Here is a 24,846-nt window from a genome sequence, read left to right on the forward strand (position 1 = left end):
CATCCGAGTGATAATATAATTTCCAAGGAAGGGGGTTCCAGGCGGTTTTAATCGTCGCTCCATTAAACACAGATCGCTATCATCAGCACCGCTCCGATGGACACAGATTGCCGTTATAAAATTCTTTATAATTTTTTGGGGGTTTCAAAATTATTGTAGGGATGAGCGCAGTCTCTGTATCTTAATATGTGCATAAAACTAATTAAAGTATGTTTGTTTCCTATTATAAATTAATCGGTGAAAAAAATTTCTCTCTCTCTCTCTCTCTCTCTCTCTCTCTCTCTCTATCTCTCTCTCTCAGTTCATCTGGTTATTAAACAAAATAAAGATAATGAACCAAAAATGCATGATTTAATTTGTTAATCGGTTTAAGGTTTGTATTTTTTTTTTCAATTTTCATTATTTCTAACTCTAGATCTGCTAGATACATGTTAAAGATGAAAAGACTCTCAGCTGCCTTTGTTATATCGGGCAGGATATTACTGCTTTGTTTGTCTAGACATAGTTTTGTTCGTTTGTGTATATCTAATTAGAGTCTATTGTTTGTCCAACTTAAGAAAACCCCTGGAACTAACACAGAATATACAAGATATACACAACAGTTGTGTCGTGTGCCCAGGTGCATGTTTGTGTATATCTAATTAAAGTCTATTGTTTGTCCAACTTAAGAAAACCCCTGGAACTAACACAGAATATACAAGATATACACAACAGGTGTGTCGTGTGCCCAGGTGCACGTCAGGGTTTCTAAAAGGCGTTGAATCTTAGTATGTACGAGTATACGAAAAGTCTAGTGAATAAAAGTTAATTTACATTTGTAATTCATTTTCAAAGTATTATTTCCTAGCTCTGGGTTTCAAATATGTTACGTCTACAAATTAACGATACATGTATGTAAGAGTAAAATCTTGAGGCTAATTAATTAATGTACCGGTGATCATAAATAGGGGTTGATTATTTAAATATATGTATAAGGGTAAATATGTCAAATATACCTGGCCTGGCACATTATACAATTGTATGTACAAGTCATTTGCAATTGCCACATGCAGTAAATACGTCACCGGTAATTGGTAATTTTGTTTGTTATAGAATTGATAGTTTAAAAATCATGTACATACAATTACATGTAAATATTTAAACATATTGGAACGGCGCCGCGATCATGAAAACCGGGAAATTGCGGGAAATTGAACAAATACCCTAATAGTATCAATGCATTTAATAAAAGAAATGATTTCATTTTCTTTCTTACATTTTTATAGCTATAAATTAGATGAATTACGTATATCTACTCGGTTTAAATTTATTAACTAAGAAAGCCTACTGTAGTGAACCTAACGGTTTCCATTTAGGTATAATATATTTTTGTTCACTGAAGACCAAGTTCCGTATTTCATTCTAAATACATGCATGCATGTAATTTATAAATTAGATATAATTGATTGTTACAAACTGAATGGTTTGTCAAAATCTTTTCAAGTAAACACATTCAATACAGTGATTCAATATCCACTGATATATAGGATATAAAAACGCTTATAAATATGCAAGTTGCCGTGGCGCAGAGGATGTGTGGTGATGCTAGTAAACTAAGGGTCCCGGGTTCAATTCTCACTGCGGCCGTTTTTTTTTTTGAGGTGTTTTTTTTTTCATTTTTCTTTCTAGAACAAAAACCGTTTTAATACCTTTTCTTTCATAAAGTTAATACATTTTGTTGGAAATTAAGCACAATATTGAATTAATTTTTTTTTAATGGCTTAAAGGTGGCTTAAAGGTAGCTTAAAGGTGGCTTAAAGGTGGCTTAAAGAAGTTTGGACATTAAGGACCTATAAGTTGTCCTTAAAGGTGGCTTAAAGGTGGCTTAAAGATAGTCTTTAAGCTGCCTTTAAGCCATCTTTACGCTTTCTTTAAGCCACCTTTAAGCAATACATATAGCTTAAAGGTAGCTTAAAGGTGGCTTAAAGATCGTCTTTAAGCTACCTTTAAACACCTTTAAGCTATCTTTAAGGAGGACTTAAAGATGGTCATTCATCCTGTGTGAATGTTAATATTTTTACGCTTCGCCTTGGGCAATGTTTCGTCCCTCGGGAGCTAATAAAATCAATGTTGCCCTCAACCCCAGTCAATATTTGTAGAATATAAATAATCAGAACTGCATATTTTGCACTGATAACAAATGATGCTGATGGCAATATCTTACATTCCCATTATTATTGTCAATCATGTTAAAGAATTATAGTCACGATTTTAAAAATGTTAGATTTTATTCTTTTAATTATAATATTTTCTTTGCTTACAATGTAAATTCAAGGTTATCCTAATTTGAATTTCAGATCTTCAGTACCAAGTAGGATCCTTGATTATTTATTATAAGATACATGTAAATAAACAAGTATGTTGTGTTATTTTGATGAAACGTGATATTATGATATATATATATATATATATATATATATATATATATATATATATATATATATATATATATATATATATATATATATATATTTATATATATATATATATATATATATATATATAATAAAAGAAAAAAAGCAACACTAACTGCAAAACATAAGCGCTTTCATTGTTAAAAATCTTCAGACGTTTTACAGTCGTTAAAACTATGACGTAATTACGTTACCTAGTGATAACGTCAACAATAATACTATGACGTCATAATGCTTATTGAAGGAAACAATCATAGAATAAAGTTATATAGCCTAATATACAGTAAAACAATGAGAACAATGATAAAAAAAACCATTCAAAAAGTGAAACGATAACTTAAAGACCACCAGACTTCCTCCGATATAACAACCAAAGAAGCGGATTTTTTAACGGATTTTGATTTCCGGGAAAGTGTCTTTTATGGACTTCCTAAGATACATAAGTCTAAAACAATTACCAATGCCATCAAAATGCAAAATAATGCATATATTACTTGTATCAAACCGGACGATCTCAAATTTAGACCTATAGTGGGAGGACCTAACGCTCCAACACAACGACTGAGTCATCTTATGGATATATTACTAAAACCCTTATGCTCAGAAGTAAAAAGTTATGTTCGAGATGATCTTGATTTCCTGAGATATTTACCAGATAAAGTTAACCAAGATGCAAAGTTGGTCACTATGGATGTAACAAATTTGTATACAAACATAACCACAGAACTCGGTATCAATGCCCTCAAATACTGGATCAATAAATATCCACAAAATATCAACAGCCGTTTCAGCAGAGAGTTTATCCTAGAGGCAAGCAGTTTAGACCTTAAAAACAACACATTCTCTTTCAACGGCAAATATTATTTGCAGCTTAAAGGAACGGCTATGGGGACTAAAATGGCCCCTACTTATGCCACCCTCACATTAGGATACCTAGAAGAGAAAATGTATGAAAAAGCTAGACGGCAATTTAACCATCAAACCGCACAAAATATAAAAAATGGATGGAAAAGATATCTTGATGACTGTTTCATCATCTGGAACGAGAGCGACGCCAATTTAACAGTCTTTTTAGATATTGTAAATAATCTGGATCCAAACATTAACTTTACGCTAGATGAAAGTGCGATCTGTGTTCCATTTTTGGATGTGCTCATTTCTAAATGCGGAGAAAATATAACCACCGACATGTATTACAAACCAACAGATACCCATCAGTACCTTCATTTCAGTTCTTGCCATCCGGGCCATACTAAACGCGCAATTCCTTACAACTTAGCAAGGCGAGTATGTACCATAGTTAGCGACAACGAAAAAAGAAATGAACGTTTACATGAATTGAAAGCAAGCCTGATAAAACAATGTTATCCAGTAGGAATCATAGACGATGGTATCAAACAGGCATTAGCACTGAACAGGGAAAATCTTATTAATCCTCCTGAAAATATCACCTCTGATTTAAAGATATTACCACTCGTAACTACGCATAATCCGAATGATATTAATATTATTCCAGTCGTACGTCAACTTAACAACATTTTACAAACTGATGAAAAAATGTCCGAAGTGCTGAAAAAATATAACTTCATCAACAGTAAAAGACAACCCAGGAATCTCCGAAGGATACTTTGCAATTCTTCTTTTCAACGTCAATCTTATTCTGTCAGCAAGTGTAACGATCCCCGCTGTGGAACTTGCCAATACATTAAAGTCGGGAAATCGTTCAAGTTCGGGGACAAGGACTTTATTGTAAATGCGAACATGTCTTGTGCCTCTAAAAATGTTATATACAACATTACGTGTAGCGGATGCAACGAATTCTATATAGGAGAAACTGGAACAACCCTACGCACCCGTATTCGTATACACAAACAACACGTCAATCAACCCGAGTACAGAAAAATTAAACTTAGTGAACATCTTGATATTTGTGGCCACGGACAATTTTCAGTTTTTCCGTTTTATAAACTGTATACTGACAATGCAATTGAACGAAGGGAAAAAGAAAAACATTTTATAAAGTCACTAAAACCTTCGTTAAATAGTTTGATATAGACTGTTTCATCGTCTCTGATTTTGTTTTACTGTATATTAGGCTATATAACTTTATTCTATGATTGTTTCCTTCAATAAGCATTATGACGTCATAGTATTATTGTTGACGTTATCACTAGGTAACGTAATTACGTCATAGTTTTAACGACTGTAAAACGTCTGAAGATTTTTAACAATGAAAGCGCTTATGTTTTGCAGTTAGTGTTGCTTTTTTTCTTTTATTATATTTTTACCGGACACTGAGAAAATACTTTTGTGATTTGGATATATACTTACCAGTGACCGAGATGGCGACACGAAAAGAAAAAGAAAACGTAAACAAGAAGGAAACAAATGACTTTTTGTGTGAAATTTTGAAAAGGATTAATTTCATTGAGGAAAAGATGGAGGAATCAAATGTACTGATGAAGGAATTAATCAAGGTATGTGACAAAAGCTCTAGCCCTTTTGCAAGTGATGAAACGCATGTAAAATCCGTTATGACATCTAGCCTTGACGAGGAACAAATATTGTATCAATCTCCAACTGAAATCATTCAACGAGAAGTAAACGAGCTATCCTTGCAAAAAGAAGCTACCAAAATTAAACAGAAAATGAGGGCAGAATGGTGTAAAAAGTTGAATTCAAGAAAACAATTATATTGGAAACAAATTAACAATTCTAATGATGCTGAACAGTATGAAAAATGGCTAAATCAGGAAAATGCAACTCTTCCGCGGAAATATAGAATTACAAGCATTCGCGGAGAACCTGAAGAACAAACACAAATTAGAGTCAATGTTGCTGTAGAGAGAGTCAAAGGGGAAATAGAATTACTGCGTATGAGGTCAGGTATTTCTAAACAAAAGGTCGCAAACATTGACGAGCAAATGATAGTAGATTTAAAGACAAAAGCAACAGGCAGAGTCTTAGAAATTCTTCTGAGTATGTGGAAATTAGACTGTGAAAAAGAAGAAAAGAAGTCACTGGACCGTTGGCGGTACAAAGAAATTTGGTTATTAGATTACGTAAGGAAATATGGCAATAGTTGCATAAAAGAAAACGCGCCGAAACAAGTCAACAGAAATGAAAACACAAATAAACCAAAACCAACATATCAATCAAAACCCAGCAAACTAAGCTATGCTGAAATCACGTCTAAATCTCAAGATGCTCCTGAAGTGTTGGAAAATAATGCGCAAACTAGCTTGTTTCCACCGCAAATTGCCGATCCTAATAACCGGAGGAATACAAAAAATAACCAACACCATGGGCGAAAATCTCCGTTTGAAAGAAATTCGAATGCCAACAGAAACACATTTTATCAACCACTGATAAGAAAACCAGTAGGAAAAAGACAATTTCCGCAAAACAGATATAATGGCCAAAACAATGGGAATTCTTATCATTCATCCGGGAATTTATTAAGGAGGAATGGAACGACCTACATCGGCGGAAAGGCTAATCATTATTTTTTAGGAGGAGGCAAACCAAGCCAAGGCCAAAGGTATCCGAACAACCGATATCTACAAGGACAGAGGACAGGGCGGAAATAGTAGACCCCAAAGTTATTAACCTGTCAAATAGACCAATGAACGAAGCTGAAATAAACTTACCTTCAAAAGGATTAAAATTTACACCAACGCCAAATGAAAGTAATCCTCAGGATTTAACTACAGACATTAAGGAATATACTAGAAAATTAAGACTAGCCGAATATTTCCATAGTGACGACGACGAAGAAAATATAACTGAAACAAGTCTTGTCAAAAACAAATCTAACTTTAATCCTAAAAAGGGAAGAAATGCTCTCCTAGATACAGTTTGTGATACTCTTGAAAGTCTATCAACTGAAGATAACACCCCTAAAAATAAAAGACAACATAATTTATTAAAATCAGAAGAAAATGCTATCAAATCGTTGCTCAATGATGATTCTATCGTAATCAAAGAGGCGGACAAAGGAGGAGCAGTAGTAGTTATGGACGCAGAGTACTACAAAAATAAAATACTGGAGATGCTTAACAACAACGAGTTTTATTGCGAAATAGCTGAGAACAATGATAAAAAAACCATTCAAAAAGTGAAACGATTACTTAAAGACCACCAGACTTCCTCCGATATAACAACCAAAGAAGCGGATTTTTTAACGGATTTTGATTTCCGGGAAAGTGTCTTTTATGGACTTCCTAAGATACATAAGTCTAAAACAATTACTAATGCCATCAAAATGCAAAATAATGCATATATTACTTGTATCAAACCGGACGATCTCAAATTTAGACCTATAGTGGGAGGACCTAACGCTCCAACACAACGACTGAGTCATCTTATGGATATATTACTAAAACCCTTATGCTCAGAAGTAAAAAGTTATGTTCGAGATGATCTTGATTTCCTGAGATATTTACCAGATAAAGTTAACCAAGATGCAAAGTTGGTCACTATGGATGTAACAAATTTGTATACAAACATAACCACAGAACTCGGTATCAATGCCCTCAAATACTGGATCAATAAATATCCACAAAATATCAACAGCCGTTTCAGCAGAGAGTTTATCCTAGAGGCAAGCAGTTTAGTCCTTAAAAACAACACATTCTCTTTCAACGGCAAATATTATTTGCAGCTTAAAGGAACGGCTATGGGGACTAAAATGGCCCCTACTTATGCCACCCTCACATTAGGATACCTAGAAGAGAAAATGTATGAAAAAGCTAGACGGCAATTTAACCATCAAACCGCACAAAATATAAAAAATGGATGGAAAAGATATCTTGATGACTGTTTCATCATCTGGAACGAGAGCGACGCCAATTTAACAGTCTTTTTAGACATTGTAAATAATCTGGATCCAAACATTAACTTTACGCTAGATGAAAGTGCGATCTGTGTTCCATTTTTGGATGTGCTCATTTCTAAATGCGGAGAAAATATAACCACCGACATGTATTACAAACCAACAGATACCCATCAGTACCTTCATTTCAGTTCTTGCCATCCGGGCCATACTAAACGCGCAATTCCTTACAACTTAGCAAGGCGAGTATGTACCATAGTTAGCAACAACGAAAAAAGAAATGAACGTTTACATGAATTGAAAGCAAGCCTGATAAAACAATGTTATCCAGTAGGAATCATAGACGATGGTATCAAACAGGCATTAGCACTGAACAGGGAAAATCTTATTAATCCTCCTGAAAATAACACCTCTGATTTAAAGATATTACCACTCGTAACTACGCATAATCCGAATGATATTAATATTATTCCAGTCGTACGTCAACTTAACAACATTCTACAAACTGATGAAAAAATGTCCGAAGTGTTGAAAAAATATAACTTCATCAACAGTAAAAGACAACCTAGGAATCTCCGAAGGATACTTTACAATTCTTCTTTTCAACGTCAATCTTATTCTGTCAGCAAGTGTAACGATCCCCGCTGTGGAACTTGCCAATACATTAAAGTCGGGAAATCGTTCAAGTTCGGGGACAAGGACTTTATTGTTAATGCGAACATGTCTTGTGCCTCTAAAAATGTTATATACAACATTACGTGTAGCGGATGCAACGAATTCTATATAGGAGAAACTGGAACAACCCTACGCACCCGTATTCGTATACACAAACAACACGTCAATCAACCCGAGTACAGAAAAATTAAACTTAGTGAACATCTTGATATTTGTGGCCACGGACAATTTTCAGTTTTTCCGTTTTATAAACTGTATACTGACAATGCAAATGAACGAAGGGAAAAAGAAAAACATTTTATAAAGTCACTAAAACCTTCGTTAAATAGTTTGATATAGACTGTTTCATCGTCTCTGATTTTGTTTTACTGTATATTAGGCTATATAACTTTATTCTATGATTGTTTCCTTCAATAAGCATTATGACGTCATAGTATTATTGTTGACGTTATCACTAGGTAACGTAATTACGTCATAGTTTTAACGACTGTTAAACGTCTGAAGATTTTTAACAATGAAAGCGCTTATGTTTTGCAGTTAGTGTTGCTTTTTTTCTTTTATTATATTTTTATCGGACACTGAGAAAATACTTTTGTGATTTGGATATATATATATATAGAAGAAGAGCCCGGTAGGGCGAAAGCGCTATAGATAAAAGTTGTTTGAGCATTGGACTTATTTTTTGTGTTTATTCATCCCCGGTACCAAGAAAAAGGATTTATTGAAAATATATATAAATATATATATATATATATATATATATATATATATATATATATATATATATATATATATACACATATATATTTTAGAATTTGTTTACAAAAAGTGATACTAATATTATTTCTAAATTCATTATGAAAACATATATATAGTGTTTGTAATTGTATTTATTTTAGTATGGTATTATGTATTCATCGAATTTTAATTTTAAAAAAAAACCTACACACACATACATTACACATTATAAATAAGTGGAAATTGTATTTTGTGTGTAAAATCTGATTTCAATTTTTTTTAACTTAAATAATAGATGTCAGAGTAATTCAACTTTTTAAACTTTAAACATAGGAATATTAAAGCTTAAGTTAAAAATAATCTGCTCATACGATGACTATGAACAATCATAATGCGATAAAACATAATTGAATTTGAATAATGATTTACTTTGGACCAATCTTTATGTTTTTAAAGTTTACTTATTTGTCACGTTCATAATTAAAAGATCTTACCCTTGCTAAATATTTTCCACCGCATTTCAAAATCTTCATGGAAAGCTCCAACACCTTAGAACTTGTTTTAAACTGATGATCAAAGCCTGAAAATATTGAAGAATAGTTTGCATGTTCAGTTCTAAAAATAACAGACAAATTGTTTCCACATGGTTTCCATTTGTTTCTAATATTTTGCAAAATACAACCGGCTATTTTCAAATTTAATTATTATATCTCAAAAAAGATTGATCACGCCACCTGTCGTTACAGTTATTTAGTGTTCTCGTATAATGAATTATATACCCCATACTTAATAATTTTTAATTAGGGTTTCATTGGGTAGAAGATAATTATATTTTCTCATTACAAGAAAAATGAATAAACGCAGGTGCCTTTGGTAAAGACAGAAAGATCATCACTATTATAATAACTTTACGTCTTCAGATGTGATTGTAAAAGATGACAATTAAACATGAACTATTAAGTATATTGAGATTCGCACAGTTATTTCTAAATTGAAACTGGTACAATGTCTATGTATATTATCAATAATCTTAATAAATTACAGGTTTTACTCGCTGTGTTTTTCGCTGTCCACAATATCTTCCGTGAGGTCGTTAATGACATAATCATATGCTGTTCCTGTATTAAGGGCCTCCTTGAGCTCAAGAACACAATCACATATTTTTATCTGTTATAAGTAAAAATTCCATAAAAATAAACCCGTGAGTTTGTATGAACTCATCTTTCACCAAACTTGTCGCTTCTAGTTAAAACACACACACACACATGCGCACGCCAAAGTACCCACTTACAGCAGATGCAGCAGCATCAATAAACAATTAAAAAATTAATTATAGGAAAGACCAGTACAATCTTCACTCGGAAAAAAATAATTTGCAACAAGGTAGATTGGCTTTATAAAATACATGCATTCATTTTGTTTCCAGTATGTTTGTTTTTTCTCATCATTTTTCACTGTATGTATTTGAGACACATCGCTTTCATTATGACTATCACTTTAAATAATCAAAGTACTGAAGTACTGACGGGAGTTGATTTTATCGATTATCATTTATTTAAAAATCAACGTATCTTGCGTGGCAAGTAGTTTCTAGTCTGTATTTAAATTACGCACTTTTTTATAATATGAATTTTAATTAGACTTTTCAGACAAGAATTTAAAGAAAGCCCATGTGAATCATGTTGTGTAATATTTAAAGATAGATTTCAACTACTAGTATGTATTAGTTATGGAAACAATTCTAAAAATTGTTGTATGGATCCAAGCACTATTGATATCGAACTCTAATCTCGTTTAACTAAACGCTCGGCTGTCTCCGTTAATATCCGACAAGCAAGAGAGCCTCCTCTCTGCTTGTCGCAGATTTACGGAGACAGCCGAGCGTCTGGTTGAACGAGACTATATTAACTCTGGCGTAGGAATACATGAGACTACAAAAATATCTAAATTGTTCGTAGTATATTAAATTTGACTATTTTCAAAGTGTTTATAGATAAGTTTCCTTGAAAAACAATGCTTCAGCATACATTACATCGAATTGTTTCTATTATATTCAAGAACTAAGACTTGTCAGCGGTGTTGATTTGTGATTAGGTCCAAACACTGTTTCACTTTCGGTTTGCCAGAGTGACTGCATAGGAGAGTTGATTAAAACCAACTCCCAAAAAAATGACGGACATGAGGTTTGTATCCGTAATATTGTGCATAGACTTCTTCTTGCGTTTCAAGAAGTTTCATATACCTTAAAGTTTGCGCCATCCAGTTTTTCGAGAGTTTTCCCACAAACACGTTTCATATGTTTATTGCAAGCTTTGATAACTTTTTCGTCTATCTACAATTAATTTACAAAATTGGCTAAATGCCGTTCACATTTTCATTGCATTCAAAATTTTGGATTTTATCTCATAACGTTTATCATGTAAATTATGCGTTACCTTTCTTTATCACATTGTAAAATTATTATAAAAAACCTTACTTCCGCCATGAGAACATAAGCGGGTGACATTTTGAGAAGCTCGTGAAGGACCCCGCCGTCTCCACCACCCAATATCAGTACGGTTTTATCCTTGAATTCATTTCTTCCCATTCCCAGTAGAGTTTCTGTGTAAACCAAGTCACTTTCACCAAGCACTGAAAGAGAGGCACGACACTTAGTTATTTTGCTAGGAAAGTTACTGTTAAAGTATAGCAATTCTTAAAACAAGAGGCCAACGGGCCACATCGCTCACCTGAGGACCAAAAGGTATGATAAAATCAGCTTAATGGAGTCATAATACAAACTATCTGGACAATGTACAATGATACATGTAGATCCTGTATTAATAAAATCCATTTTTCCCTGGATATTCTTATGTTTATAATCATTAGTCCCTTTTCTAACAGGATGATTTTATAGTCATATTATATGTTGAGTATTGCAGTTCTCAAAAAGATCCTTAACAATAGTTTATATATAGGATATCAACGTACATCAAACTCTGAACCTTCTCGTGAGGCCAAAGAATTGTCCTGGGGCCGAAGTCTTAACAATTATGAAGAATCATCTGGCTGATTAGTTTCTGAGAAGATTTTTAAAGATTTACCCTATATATTCCTTTCATAAACTTTGACACCCCATTGTGGCCCCACCCTACCCCTGGGGATAATGATTTTCACAACTTTGAATCTACACTACCTGGGGATGCTTTCACACAAGTTTCAGCATTCCTGGCTAATTAGTTTTTGAGAAGAAGATTTTTAAAGATTTACTCTGTTTATTCCTGTGTAAAACATCGACCTCCCATTGTGGTCCAAACCTACCCCCAGGGGTCATGATTTTCACAACTTTGAATCTACACTACCTGAGGATGGTTCCACACAAGTGTCGGCTTTCCTGGCTAATTAGTTTCAGAGAAGATTTTTAAAGATTTACTCTATATTATCATATGTTAAACTTCGACCCCCCATTGTGGCCCCCAACAACCTACAGGGGTTATTATTTTCACAACTTTGAATCTACACTACCTGAGAATGCTTCCACACAAGTTTCAGCTTTGCCGGCTGATTAGTTTCTGAGAAGAACATTTTTAAAGATTTACTCTATATATTCCTATGTTAAACTTCGATCCCCTATTGTTGCCCCATCCTACACCCGTGGGTCATGATTTTCACAACTTTAAATTTACACTACATGAGGATGCATCCACACAAGTGTCAGCTTTCCTGGCTGATTAGTTTCTGAGAAGAAGATTTTTAAAGATTTAACTTATATATTTCTATGTAAAACTTCGACCCACCATTGTGACCCCACCCTACCCCCGGGGGTCATGATTTTCACATCTTTAAATTTACACTACCTGAGGATGATTTCACACAAGTTTCAGCTTTCCTGGCTGATTAGTTTCTGAGAAGAAGATTTTTAAAGATTTACTGTATATATTCCTATGTAAAACATCGAAAAACCATTGTGGCCCCATCCTACAACCGGGGGTCATGATTTTCACAACTTTGAATCTACACTACCTGAGGATGGTTCCACACAAGTGTCAGCTTTCCTGGTCGATTGATTTCTGAGAAGAACATTTTTAAAGATTTACTTTATGTATTCATATGTTAAGTTTCGATCCCCCATTGTGGCCCCATCCTATCCCCGGGGGTCATGATTTTCACAACTTTGAATCTACACTACCTGAGGATGGTTCCACACAAGTTTCAGTTTTCCTGGCTAGTTAATTTCTGAGAAGAAGATTTTTAAAGATTTAGTCTATATATTCATTTGTTAAACTTTTACCCCCCATTGTGGCCCAACCCTCAGGTGAGCTAAAAAGGTTAAGTTTACAATACAATAAGTTGTTAAAGTTGGTTTCTGGAAGAACAGACTTTTAAAATTTTCTTAATAAATATTGACAATTTTTTTACTTTTTTAATCTTTAGTTTTTTACGATCTGTGTACAAACATAGAATTGTGAGCAAATCTCTGTATCTTGCTTATAATTCGAAGCTTAACACTCAAATATCGTTAGTAGATAAAAATTGTAAACAATAAACACAAGAAACATGCACTACATGACTGTATAACAAATAAAGAACACTATTTAATTTATCGAAATGAATCATATATATACATGTATATGCCTACATATTTCCGTCAGCGATATCAAACTCTATTTAAACTGAATAAACTCGAGAAAATGCCGAGCATCTCAACAAAACCTATTGCAGTAATCTACCATTACGCAAAAGATAATGCCGAATTACCGATAGAATGAATTGTATTTCAGTACCCCTACATCAGATTTTGCTTAATTTGCGCAGGTAAACAGTTAACTGTGTGATTTACCGAAGTCTCTGTTTGATTTGATACGTAAAAATCACGAAATACAGACATCGCGAAATCACGAAACGAAGATTAGAAAAAGCTAATACCAACGTCATGTGTGAAAACTGTCAACTGTAAACAGATAGTCATGGTATGACCTTGAATTGCTAGTATTACATAATGATCACTATGATATTAATGTGTACCTAAAACTGCGCACTGAATGGTGTTAATGATAATTAACGGAATGAACTCTGTGAATCTTGTAGCTCTGCGTATATTCCTAAATGATGTTATCAAACCAGGTGAATAATACGGGCATAATGATATCCAAATTGAGAGTTTAAAAACAAGTGTCAAATTTGGCGATTCTGTGTCTGCAACGATAGCTCTGGTACTCTATATTGAGTCATGTATTGTGTATTTTATATATTAACCTTTGTTACCTTTTATGCCATGTATGAATGAACGTATTATGAGTAAGTGATGCCTCATACAAGGTGGGGGACTCCGAGACCCAGGACTCGGAGACTCACATCCTGCATCCAAACTCTTTGAATGGCAGTTTTGACGGTTTTGTTACTTTATTTAGGAATAAACTATTAATTTTAATTTTGAACACTAAATGTTCACTCATGATCGTCGTAAATGGGCCGAACAAGTCAGAACTGTCCATCATAAGTAAAATGTTACATATACCCATGTAAAATGATGTTGAACAGATACCGCTTAGATAGATTCTTAGACTCTTGATTTGGGCTGCTTCTAATTGTTGTAACTATACGATCACGCTTTAATAAAACCGCTTGAGAAATAATTACTGTACCTGTCATCACTAAGTTTGAGCTGACCCTCAATTGGATCCGTAATACAGAAGGCTTACACAACGCATTGAAATATTTAGCCTCAATTTACTTTTTTCGATTTACCAAAATCGGCACCAATATATTTTGCATGTTTCAAATTTTCCCTTCATACGCGAACTGTTGCACAACAAGCAAATTCATCATAGTCAGATCGACCCTTTTCGTATAATGTCATGGCTGCTTTAAACAAAGAACCTCGTTTCAGAAGTATGGAATACGAGTCTTGGTAAAATGGGTATGCAAACCCGGGCCGTGGCAAAATTAAAGCCGGGGCAAATCGGCAATCGTCAATTCCAAATACGCATTATTTTGCAGCAATATTCACAGCGAATACAAATATACAAGTCCATCAAATATCCTGAAATTTTAATGAAATTTGCAGATTAATAACTGCCAATCTTTTGTTTTGCCCAGGCCAAGTCTTGCCTACCCATTTTACCGGATGCCGATACCGAGGCTATTAAACTGATTGAAACACGCCTTTCCTATATAATTATTTTTGTAATAACTCAGATTTGAACCAGAATTACCCCTTAATTTTTGCAATTTATATTTTCCTTCCCATAAGGATAATTTATGCTAAACTATGTTGAATTTGCTTCGGTGGTTCTTGAGAAGAAGATTTTTAAAAATGCACCCCCTTTCTCTACAGTTTCAAGGTTTTCTCCGCTTTGAAAACAGATCGGACTTTTATTTCTGCAATTTATATTCGCCCTCCCATAAGGATGCTTTGTGCCAAATTTGGTTGAAATTGGATAAGCGGTTTTATAGGAGAAGTTAAAAATGTAAAACATTTACAGACGGACAGACGGACGGACGAACAGACGGACGGACGGACAGACGGACAGACGGACGACGGACAAAATGTGAACAGAATAGCTCACTTGAGCTTTCAGCTCAGGTGAGCTAATGACGTAAAAACATTTGCATGCGTATTTAATTAACGTTAAACCGTATTGATCTTTTGGGTATCTTAATTTATTATTTATTCTTTTGTAATTACGTTTCATGGAAATGTTGATCAATTTATAAAATACAAATTATGAATTCGATACATATTTATTGACATATCTACAAAAATATCGAATGTGTTTAATATTTTTATCGCTTATAAAACAGTGAAAGCAAATTTTCAACACAAAACAATACCAAACAATTTACAACTGTAATGAACTGAAATATTTTAAATAAGTTTTTGAAAGTATAATGCGCTTTTGGTAAAGTATGTTTCCTGCTTTCTTTGTATAAACTTGCATTGCCTTCTTACTAACTACATCATCGAGAAGCAGAACGTTTCCGAATTCTCTTGATTTTGCGATCTTGATATTCTGCCATTTACTGTCCGTTTCGAACACGATCTCTTCATAGTCCCTTTCTTGTAAACGGTTATCACCAGAATATGCGTATCTCCATGTGACATGAGGCCCTCTTCTTATTGGACATAATAAACTGTAGAATAATTTGAAAGGATAAAAAACCATTTCTAATTATATCTAAATAGAGACCTTTCCCTTCAACCCCTTCACTAACTATATTTCAATACTAAAGTGATAGTACTTGCATACCTGTTACTAGCTTTAATAAACTTCCCAAGATGGTTTACAACTTTCTTTTCTACTTCTGAAATATACTAAAACCAAAATAATGTGCATACAATTATTAACAGTTTACAAAGGTGTTTCGTACGGAAGCCCGTTGGTGCCACGTAGGAAAAATATTTTATCTGGCGGCCGCCAGATAATTATTTTGCGGCCGCCACTTATTATCTGGCGGCCGCCACATAATTTTCTGGCGGCTGCCACATAATTATTTGGCGGCCGCCAGATAAAACCTGGCTTCCTGATGCGCGCGCATGTTTTAATGGGAGCTTTTAGGGAGTTGTGGATACACTCTAATTTATTAGTTTTATTAATTATTTCTGAAACTTGACATTAAATATCAATTGCAGAGCTTAGGGTTTTGAAAAACTGGTTGAGTTGAATGTATAGAAGACTTTGTTAGATAATTATGTGGCGGCTGCCAGAAAATTACGTGGCGGCCGCCAGATAAAACATTTTTCCTATGTGGCACCAACGGGCTTCCGTAGTTTCGCAATATCTGTCGAAAAAATCATTGTTGTGTATTGTAAGTCTGTTATTTTATTTAAAAACATTAAACTTAAATTCACTTTGATTAACAAACCAAGAAATACAAATTTATCTTTTTTATTACCTGTCGGTTATATGATATGAAAACGAAAAGTTGACGTGCATTTCCACAGAGCTATAATGAATGTCAAGTTCTACCAAACATTTTGTATGCCCTAGAACGTTTTACTCAAAGTGGTGTATTTTAGTCATTAAAAAAGGATTTTTTTGCATCACACATTGAGTATGTTCATCTTATTAGCTGTAACTAAAACCATGCATATATTTAGTTTAAAAAAAATCTGCTATCAAAATACATATAACAATAATATTTGTTGTATTTTGATATTTAATTATTACCATTTAATTTTAATTTTTTTCACTCAAAATTTTGCATTGGTATCCATAATTTTTTTAAACACGTTTTTTTTTATAAATGAGATATAAAGGATGTTCTAAAATATCTGATACTGTTTTGAATGTCTATTACAATTTTAAGGATGAAATTTAGATTAAGTGAAACGTACCGTATAATTATACAAGGGGTACAGTTTTATATTATATAGGTTAAGTGCAGTTTGTGTGCTTAACATAGAAGAGCTGGGAATTTAAATATTATCATCAAAATAGCAGAATTACCTCCTTTGGTTTACCTGACTTTTTTCCTTTTGCAGGAACACAATATATAGTTTTTTTGACAAATTGCCATCGCACCCTGTTTTACACTTCTGTTTGGTTCCTCTTCACATTTAATTCATTTAGCAGCTCTAATAATTAAGATTTTATGGATTTATGTAATCACTTGATCATTTCATAACATTAAATGAAAGACTTCCAACCAGTGGTTTACGCCATGGTAATGAGTAGCACAGCAGTAAATCATCATCTGGGCTCAGCTTTAAAGGAAATGAAACTTTCTTCAATTTTGTTTCAAACCACACAACCATTCTTGATGTGTTAAGAATACATTTTTCATACTTTGATCTACTATCATTCACAATTATGTTATTTTGTATATCATTGAACACACTTTTTGCTAACATATTCAGCAGATTCAGATGATCAGTTCAAAAACCTGGACAAAACAGAGATCTTGATTTTCCTTGAATGTTGTCCATAGTTGTCCTTAGTTCTTTTTTTCACTATATATGCCTGAATGATGAGATCTTTAATTCTTTGCTACCCTTCTACTCCAAAAAATTATGTGTCTGCAAAATCCAGTTCATCATAGAACAGATCACAATTCCAAGTGAACTAGTAGCTCGATTTTGTAGCCATTTGGTAAAGATAGGGCACCATGAGAAACTCAATACCAATTTTATGACGTCTTTTCTTTCTTTTTTTTAAGTAGATTTTTTCCCGTACATTACAAATGTTATAAAATTTTAGTTACTGAAGATTAGAAGGAAATCATATTTAAGAGTTGAACTTATCGGAGAAGAGTCTTATGAAGTTTTTAAATAGTATCAGAATTTATGGATCACCCTGTACACGTCCACTAAAACGTTATGGGCTGATGTAAACAAATTTGTCCATATTTCTATAAATCAAATTGTTTGGAACTTTTTTTTTTTTGACGCTTGCGTCAATTATTTCCTTGTTGAGCATTTGGATGGATAATGAAGAGGAAAACAGTCGCTGGGATACATAGAAATACCTCGTAAGAGAAGGGTTCAGACAGCGGTTTCAATTGATCAACATTGTCCACGACAAAAGTGATGTCCACAGTCAGATAGGCAAAGTGATACAGATGAATAACCACGTGACTAAAAGTATAAAAATAATTGTATGTTTGAACGCAGAATATGAAACTGGTCGCTTGTTGTATGTTACACATACACTATTCAGAATAAGACTTACAACGGGCTGTAAGATATTCAGCTTTGCTTCATAGCAAATTTATCATAATGACTAAAAAAATAAATAAATGAAACGAAACAATTGCATTACTACTGATGAAAAATCCAAAAAATCGTCGGCCGTCTTGAGTATAAATGTTCTAACCTAACTATCATCGACAAACCTTCCATTATCAGAAGTGGCTGTTATCAATTTGTCTCCCCTCTCGCCACAGTCGAACACTTCCTGAAGTTTGGAATTGCCTTCGAAACAAACGTTTGGTAGCGATTGGTACAGTTCATGGGCCTCTACAAGGAATAGACGGTATTGTTTGTTAGGTTTCATAGCATTCTGACAATAACATGCATATTTTTTCTTTTTTGAATGAATGGTTTCTATAGGATCACAATATTTCTTTAAAAAGTAATTATTGAATCGAACAAAGTATCCTATACTGCAGATTATTAATTGTTAATTAATAACTTGAATTTATTGTTACTTAACGAACATTTATCACATTTAAACACATATGAATGCAATTAAAAGTTAGAGAATAACTTTTAAGATGCATGAGTATTTATTTTTCCTTTGCAAAATAGGGAAATAAAGTATTTGTAAAACAAATGCTTGTACATAAATAGTAAAAATTCCTGGTAAAAATTGTTTTTTAAACAATGAAATTGAATTTAGAACAGTCTAAACATTTATGCCATTTTATGAAAATAGAATTTCACAAACGATAAACTTAAACCATTTTGGTTTCTCTCCATCTTCACAAAATGGATAACAAAGATAAATGAAATTACATTCGTACTATGGAATGTCTATCATAGAGATAAACTATAGTGGTCCCTCTCTCTCTTTCTCTCACCTTTGGAATTGAATGTCTTCTGATCGAGTGTAAAACTCATCATAACTGTTGCTGTACCCATAATGAATGCTGTCTCTCTGTCAACTAAGTTAAACAGATGCAAGTTATTGTAAATTACAATAAATAAACGAAAACAACAACAATATTTTCAAATTTTATACAATATCTATGTTAACCACAACGATGGGAATGTAAAGGAACGAGTAATACAAATGGAAATTATTTGACATGATTTAAACAACCCTTCATTTATACAGCCCTATATTCATATCAAAAACTAAATAGTTTTTCCTCCACATAAGCAAACACTATTATATATTACTATCAAAATCTCATACGACAACAAAACTAAATGAAAGAAATGAAAGCAAAACATAACTGACAATTATACATTACTTAACTGAATGGATTGGAAACGATTGAAATTACATGTTTCTTTTTTTTATTCGGCAACTTTTTTAGGTTTGTGAATCATGATTTAAGCCTGTGAGTATAGAATTTCAAATCGAACACGTTATAACGTCGTTCGGCACTTTAATTTTATTACAAATTATTACAATTTGACAAGTGTATTTATACGACTATAAATTAATGCTCTATAACTAAAAATATAACTAAATATTACATTGTGTTGAATATTTTTTCTTTCTTTTACATTGAATACTGTATAGTGTTTTATCAAATTTCGTTGAACATTGATTCTCGTGGATTTTGTTATTGAGTTGCTTTAAGTTTAAATATATAATGACATTTTGTATCAATAAGATCGTATATATGATGCTGTATTGTTCTTTAATTCACGAAAATAACTGCCAATGGATAGCAAGGTAACTACAGCAAATCTTAAGGTTGATGTGACTCAAATTTTTGTGCACGCAAATTTAAGCGATATGTTAAATTTAACAATAAAACTATTCAAAATCCCATTAGGTTTTTACTTGCAATCTTTTAAATGAACTATTATACATTAACATTTCATGATAATTCAAATATAAATCGTTTTATGTGTGTTTTATTGAAAACGAATTTGTATCATTTACAATACTTGCTAAATTATACATTATTAATATACACTTAAAGTAGATATTGATAATAGATGCGAGATGTCATTTGTTTAACTTTAATCAGTAAGTGCTTCTCACCAATCAATACAAAACAAAAGGGACAAAAAATTATTCCATACAAATATCGGGACAAAAACTTAAATTATCTAAATTGTCTCTAGATAAATGATTTTCACAAACAAAAGGTTCCTGGATGTGGTCAAGTGCAACTGTCATTTCCTTATTATCCCTCCTCCTACGAAACCATAAGCTATTAAATGAGATCACGAACATGTAGTGTCCGTACATTGTCGCATACTCCGGTACCTTATAATATAAGGCATGAATACGTAAATGCAATATTTACGAACCCTTACGTTTAATACAAGCAAATTTGTAAATTCGGTGTTTTGTTATGCATTTTTTTTCTTCGTCTAGTACAAAAGGTATAAATTTCGGTCGATCAATCTTGCCAGCAGACTTTAATCTCTGCGAATACCTTACGTAATAAAGATTCTTCTATTTGATTATGAAAGGCCCCCATAAAGAGCGGAGTGCCCCAGGAAAATTTCTTAAGGGCAAACCCAAACCTGGTACACCTTACCGTGAGGGTTCATTTTATACGAGTGATCAGGGCAACACTGGATAAAGATCAATTAAAGCAGGGTACATACTGGTTTGACTAGGGCAAGACCTCTCCTGTCAATTCCCAACTTCAAGATAGTTGCACCAGCACCTACACCCCTGGCAGAGTTACCAGAAGATGCTTTGGCTCCGAAGAGCATCACTTTCGAAGACCTTCTAGATGAGGATTTCAGTTTTTGATGAACTCTTAAGGGAACTAAGGGAGACAAATCAGCATCTTGCCATGATATATACGTGCCTGCCAGAGAGGTATTCCAGTATACGAGAATAGGGTGTAATGTTAGGGAGGATAATGGAGTAATGTAACAGGAGAGACGAAGTAAAAAGTAGAGAGGAAGTAGGTAGGAAGAAGGAAAGGAGACTATGTCAGAGAAGAGAAAAGCAGAGGATTACAGAAAGAGAAAAAAGAGAGAGAGAGAAGATTATGCTAGAGGGTATCATCAATGGCAGCCAAGGCGGAGTCCAAGAAAAAGCAAGTTGTTCGAAGTAGATAGAGGAAAGACATTGATCGTATTAGTATGCATTTGAATTTGCATTGTCAATTTTTGTCATGTTATATATTTTATTTATTGTTAATATTTAATCAGGTTTGTAGGTGTAAATCAATTATTTTTAAGTGATGTAGATAATCGTGGGGACATGAATCTTTTTAAGGGGGTGTAATGTAATGTTTCAGATTTTTATCTGCTTTTTATATGACACCCTTGTAATGGGATTTTTAACACATCTATGTGTATTAACTTGTGTACACTTTTAAAGCATCATTATTGTCTAGACCATCTAATTATTGTTCGCATACTTAAGGTACCATATATATTCTTTTTCTCAGGTTCATGTTACTGTAAAATACATGTTGTGATATTGTGCAACTTTCACTTTCACATACCTGTATGTATCTTTGTTGACTGTTAACTAAAGAATTCCTATATCGTATCTAATTGGCAAGTGTTATGGCATATTTCGACCGTCATGTATTGCATTTTCTCGCTTCTTTATTGTCATCTTCCTTTTCGATCGTTTATTAATATGGCATTGTGGAATATATGTGCACTTCCGGGTTGTTTTTTTTTCTTTCTTGATCCGCCGTTCAGATCTTTTCACCCTCCGATATTGTAAAGGCGAAGAAAATGACTCATTTTAAGGTAATTAATAAAATGATAATTGTTGTGTGAATGAAAGCTATGTAATATTATGGTTTTATATATATATATATATATATATATATATATATATATATATATATATATATATATATATATATATATATATATATATATATATATAAAGTTAAGATTTCTTACGGGTGTATATAAGAGGTCTTCTTATATTTTGGGTTAAAGGTCATATGAAACAATATCTTAAACATATTAAGTTATATACAGGAATGAGTTCATAAGTGCCTATTTAATAAGACTGGTATTGTGTTTTTGGATATTTATACAAAATATCCGCGCCTCACTCGATCAAAATCACTCAGTCGGAAAAAAACAACATCGACTTTCGAGGCTTAACTCCCTTGCTTATGACATCAGTATATAACTCTGTAGTGAATACAAATATCCATGTCTGTTTTCTGTAGATTAAAAGGAAAAAAATGTCATTTTACATTAAATCTTATATAAAATTATACAATAATCTACCACGGCAGTATATCATAACTCAAGAAATTAAGTCGTATGCGTTTAATTGTTTTTTTTTTATTTGATAGCGTGTAAATATTCAGTCTAAAGACTCGAGAATGAGTGATTTTCGTCATAGATCTACATAAAATTATGAAATAATCAACCACGGAAATCTATTTTTCTCTAAAGAAATTTAATTGTTTGCTTTTATGTTTTGTTTTGATTTGATAGCATGTACATATTCAGCTTGGAGATTTGAGAATGAGTGATTTTAGTTATATATAAACATGCAATTATATGCATGTATATATGCTTTGTTTAAATTAGATTTGATAAAATTTTCAAATTCAAACTGATCGTTTTTCCCATTTGCACAATCATACATTTCATAATGATTTTTTCTAAACATCTAATATGCAACACGCTGCCTCATTAGCTTCACGGGTAAATTTTTCGTTTCGTTTTCAAAATGACAAATATGTCACCATATAATTTAATTATGTGTAATCAAAGAGAACTTTCTTCAAGTGTGTTGATTTTGAAACGTATGTGCGGTGTTTTGATCTTACAATGTGACTGTGCGATGTTTTTTCTCTTTCATTCTTTTAATTTTATTTGTGTTCGTTTTTAATAAAATATGATGATTATCCAAACATTCATTCACATTCATTTTTACCAAGCAACCGGGTTTTTTTTACCGCTAATTTTCTTATTTTATAAAATGTTAAATGTTTTCTAAAGATATAGCTGCAAATCCATAAGTCTGAAATTTATCGGCAAGATTATCAATAATTAAAATTTATCAAAAGATCTAATCATCAAATAAAATTTAAGAATATTTTTAGGGCATTTCACAGCTGCGTATAAATAAAAACTATATACAATGCCTCAAATATTTTCATTGGTCTGCTTTATACTTTTTATATGACAAAACAAAACTAAATGGATTAAATATTTTAACTCTAAATGTAGTTCTTCATATAATGAAGAAAACGATGTTTCTGTTTTAAGAGTCTTAGGATAACTTATAAATGGCGGAGCATTTGATTTGTTAAATTTTCACTCCAGTACGGAATATTCATCATGGAATTACTTGGTGAAAAACTGAGTTTATTCATTGACGACCGATTAAAACTAAATCATTTGTAATATAAAATCAGATGATTTCGTCTAAAAAGAAAGTCACGTTCATATATGCAAGAACAGCTAAAATTAAATTAATAAACTACTGTAAAATACTATAAAATTACACTAGTCGTAATGCATTTTTTTTTTACATCGGTGGGCCTGTGTGACGTCATAAATCCAAAAAGTCAAGAACGGTAAGCGGGGAACAATTTTTTTCGGGTGCTGAGTTTTCACGGTTATTTCTCAGTAATGCAAAAAAAAATAATCTTACCACATATATTTTAACGTTCATTTATACCAAATTTTAAAACTATGAAAGAAAAAGTGTTTATTGTTTCATATGACCTGAAATGTTTCTTTTGGGGGTTTTCCTAAATTTTGGTAAATATTTATTATCATAATTGAAGGACAATTATTAGTGATAATATGTCTTTGTAATGTATGAAACTTAAATATTTTGTTTGTTCGTCAATTGCTGAAATTGGTATCTGAATGAGGTGGCCATTGCTTGCTATATCGCTACATATGCATGCATTCAATTTACGTTAGATTCGCTAGTAATCTTTGCTAGTGAATATCAATAGTTGCTAACAACTTGTTTTATCTGTACATGAATAAAAATCACCCTTTGATATTTACGTAATTATAAGTGCAGCCGATTTAATACAAATTAAGATATACACTATTAGTTGCAGTTTTTTTTTTACAAAGAGTAGACAACTATATCATTTTACAAATAAAACTTCTTGGCTACAGTTCTACACGCTATCGTTAGCGTCAATTATATGAATGTTGGCGTAAACAAAAAAATTTAAATATCAATATCTATGACATCGTCAGTTGATTTAAGACGAATTAACAAAAATGTTGGGAGGATTAACACCTTTATAATATTGATTTATTTTTCTATTAGATATACGAGGGTTGTCCCAAAATAGCGTAGAAGAGTGGCGTTATTCAGTTAATCGAAGACAAAGGAAGATGAAATTTGTGCCACAAAGGGTTCAAGATATTTGCATTCAAATAATGTTTTAAAATCAAATATTGTTCTAGATTAAATTAGTGAAATGAAAGCATGTTAGATCAGAAATTCGACATGCGGCGCAATGTCAAAAACAAAGAGTTAAAATCAACATAATGAAATGAAAATTGCGAGAAAATGTACTTTTTTTATGAAAAAATTCAAATAAAACGTACATTGATATTTG

General features: G+C 32.6%; 2 protein-coding genes across 3 annotated transcripts in view; both read right to left on the minus strand.

Annotated features, from left to right (window-relative positions):
* The window catches only part of LOC105326122 (spermine synthase), an 85,463-nt gene that overhangs the window by 24,496 nt on the left and 36,121 nt on the right, over nucleotides 1-24,846 (minus strand). The window lies entirely within an intron of this gene.
* On the minus strand, nucleotides 10,910-22,000 carry LOC136274490 (spermine synthase-like). 2 transcript variants are annotated; one of them, XM_066081431.1, is made up of 8 exons: nucleotides 21,775-22,000; nucleotides 19,201-19,277; nucleotides 18,514-18,637; nucleotides 18,148-18,256; nucleotides 15,930-15,994; nucleotides 15,632-15,813; nucleotides 11,177-11,331; nucleotides 10,910-11,032 (listed from the first exon to the last, which is right to left on the minus strand). In XM_066081431.1, exons 2-8 carry the CDS (start codon nucleotides 19,259-19,261, stop codon nucleotides 10,925-10,927), a joined length of 804 nt encoding a protein of 267 aa, XP_065937503.1. In that variant the 5' UTR covers nucleotides 19,262-19,277; nucleotides 21,775-22,000; the 3' UTR covers nucleotides 10,910-10,924. The 2 variants fall into 2 exon arrangements, with proteins under 2 accessions (XP_065937503.1, XP_065937502.1); XM_066081430.1 differs by having other exon boundaries at nucleotides 19,201-19,284; nucleotides 21,775-21,999.

Source organism: Magallana gigas, chromosome 4, assembly GCF_963853765.1.
Source record: "Magallana gigas chromosome 4, xbMagGiga1.1, whole genome shotgun sequence".
In the NCBI taxonomy this organism is placed as follows: domain Eukaryota; kingdom Metazoa; phylum Mollusca; class Bivalvia; order Ostreida; family Ostreidae; genus Magallana; species Magallana gigas.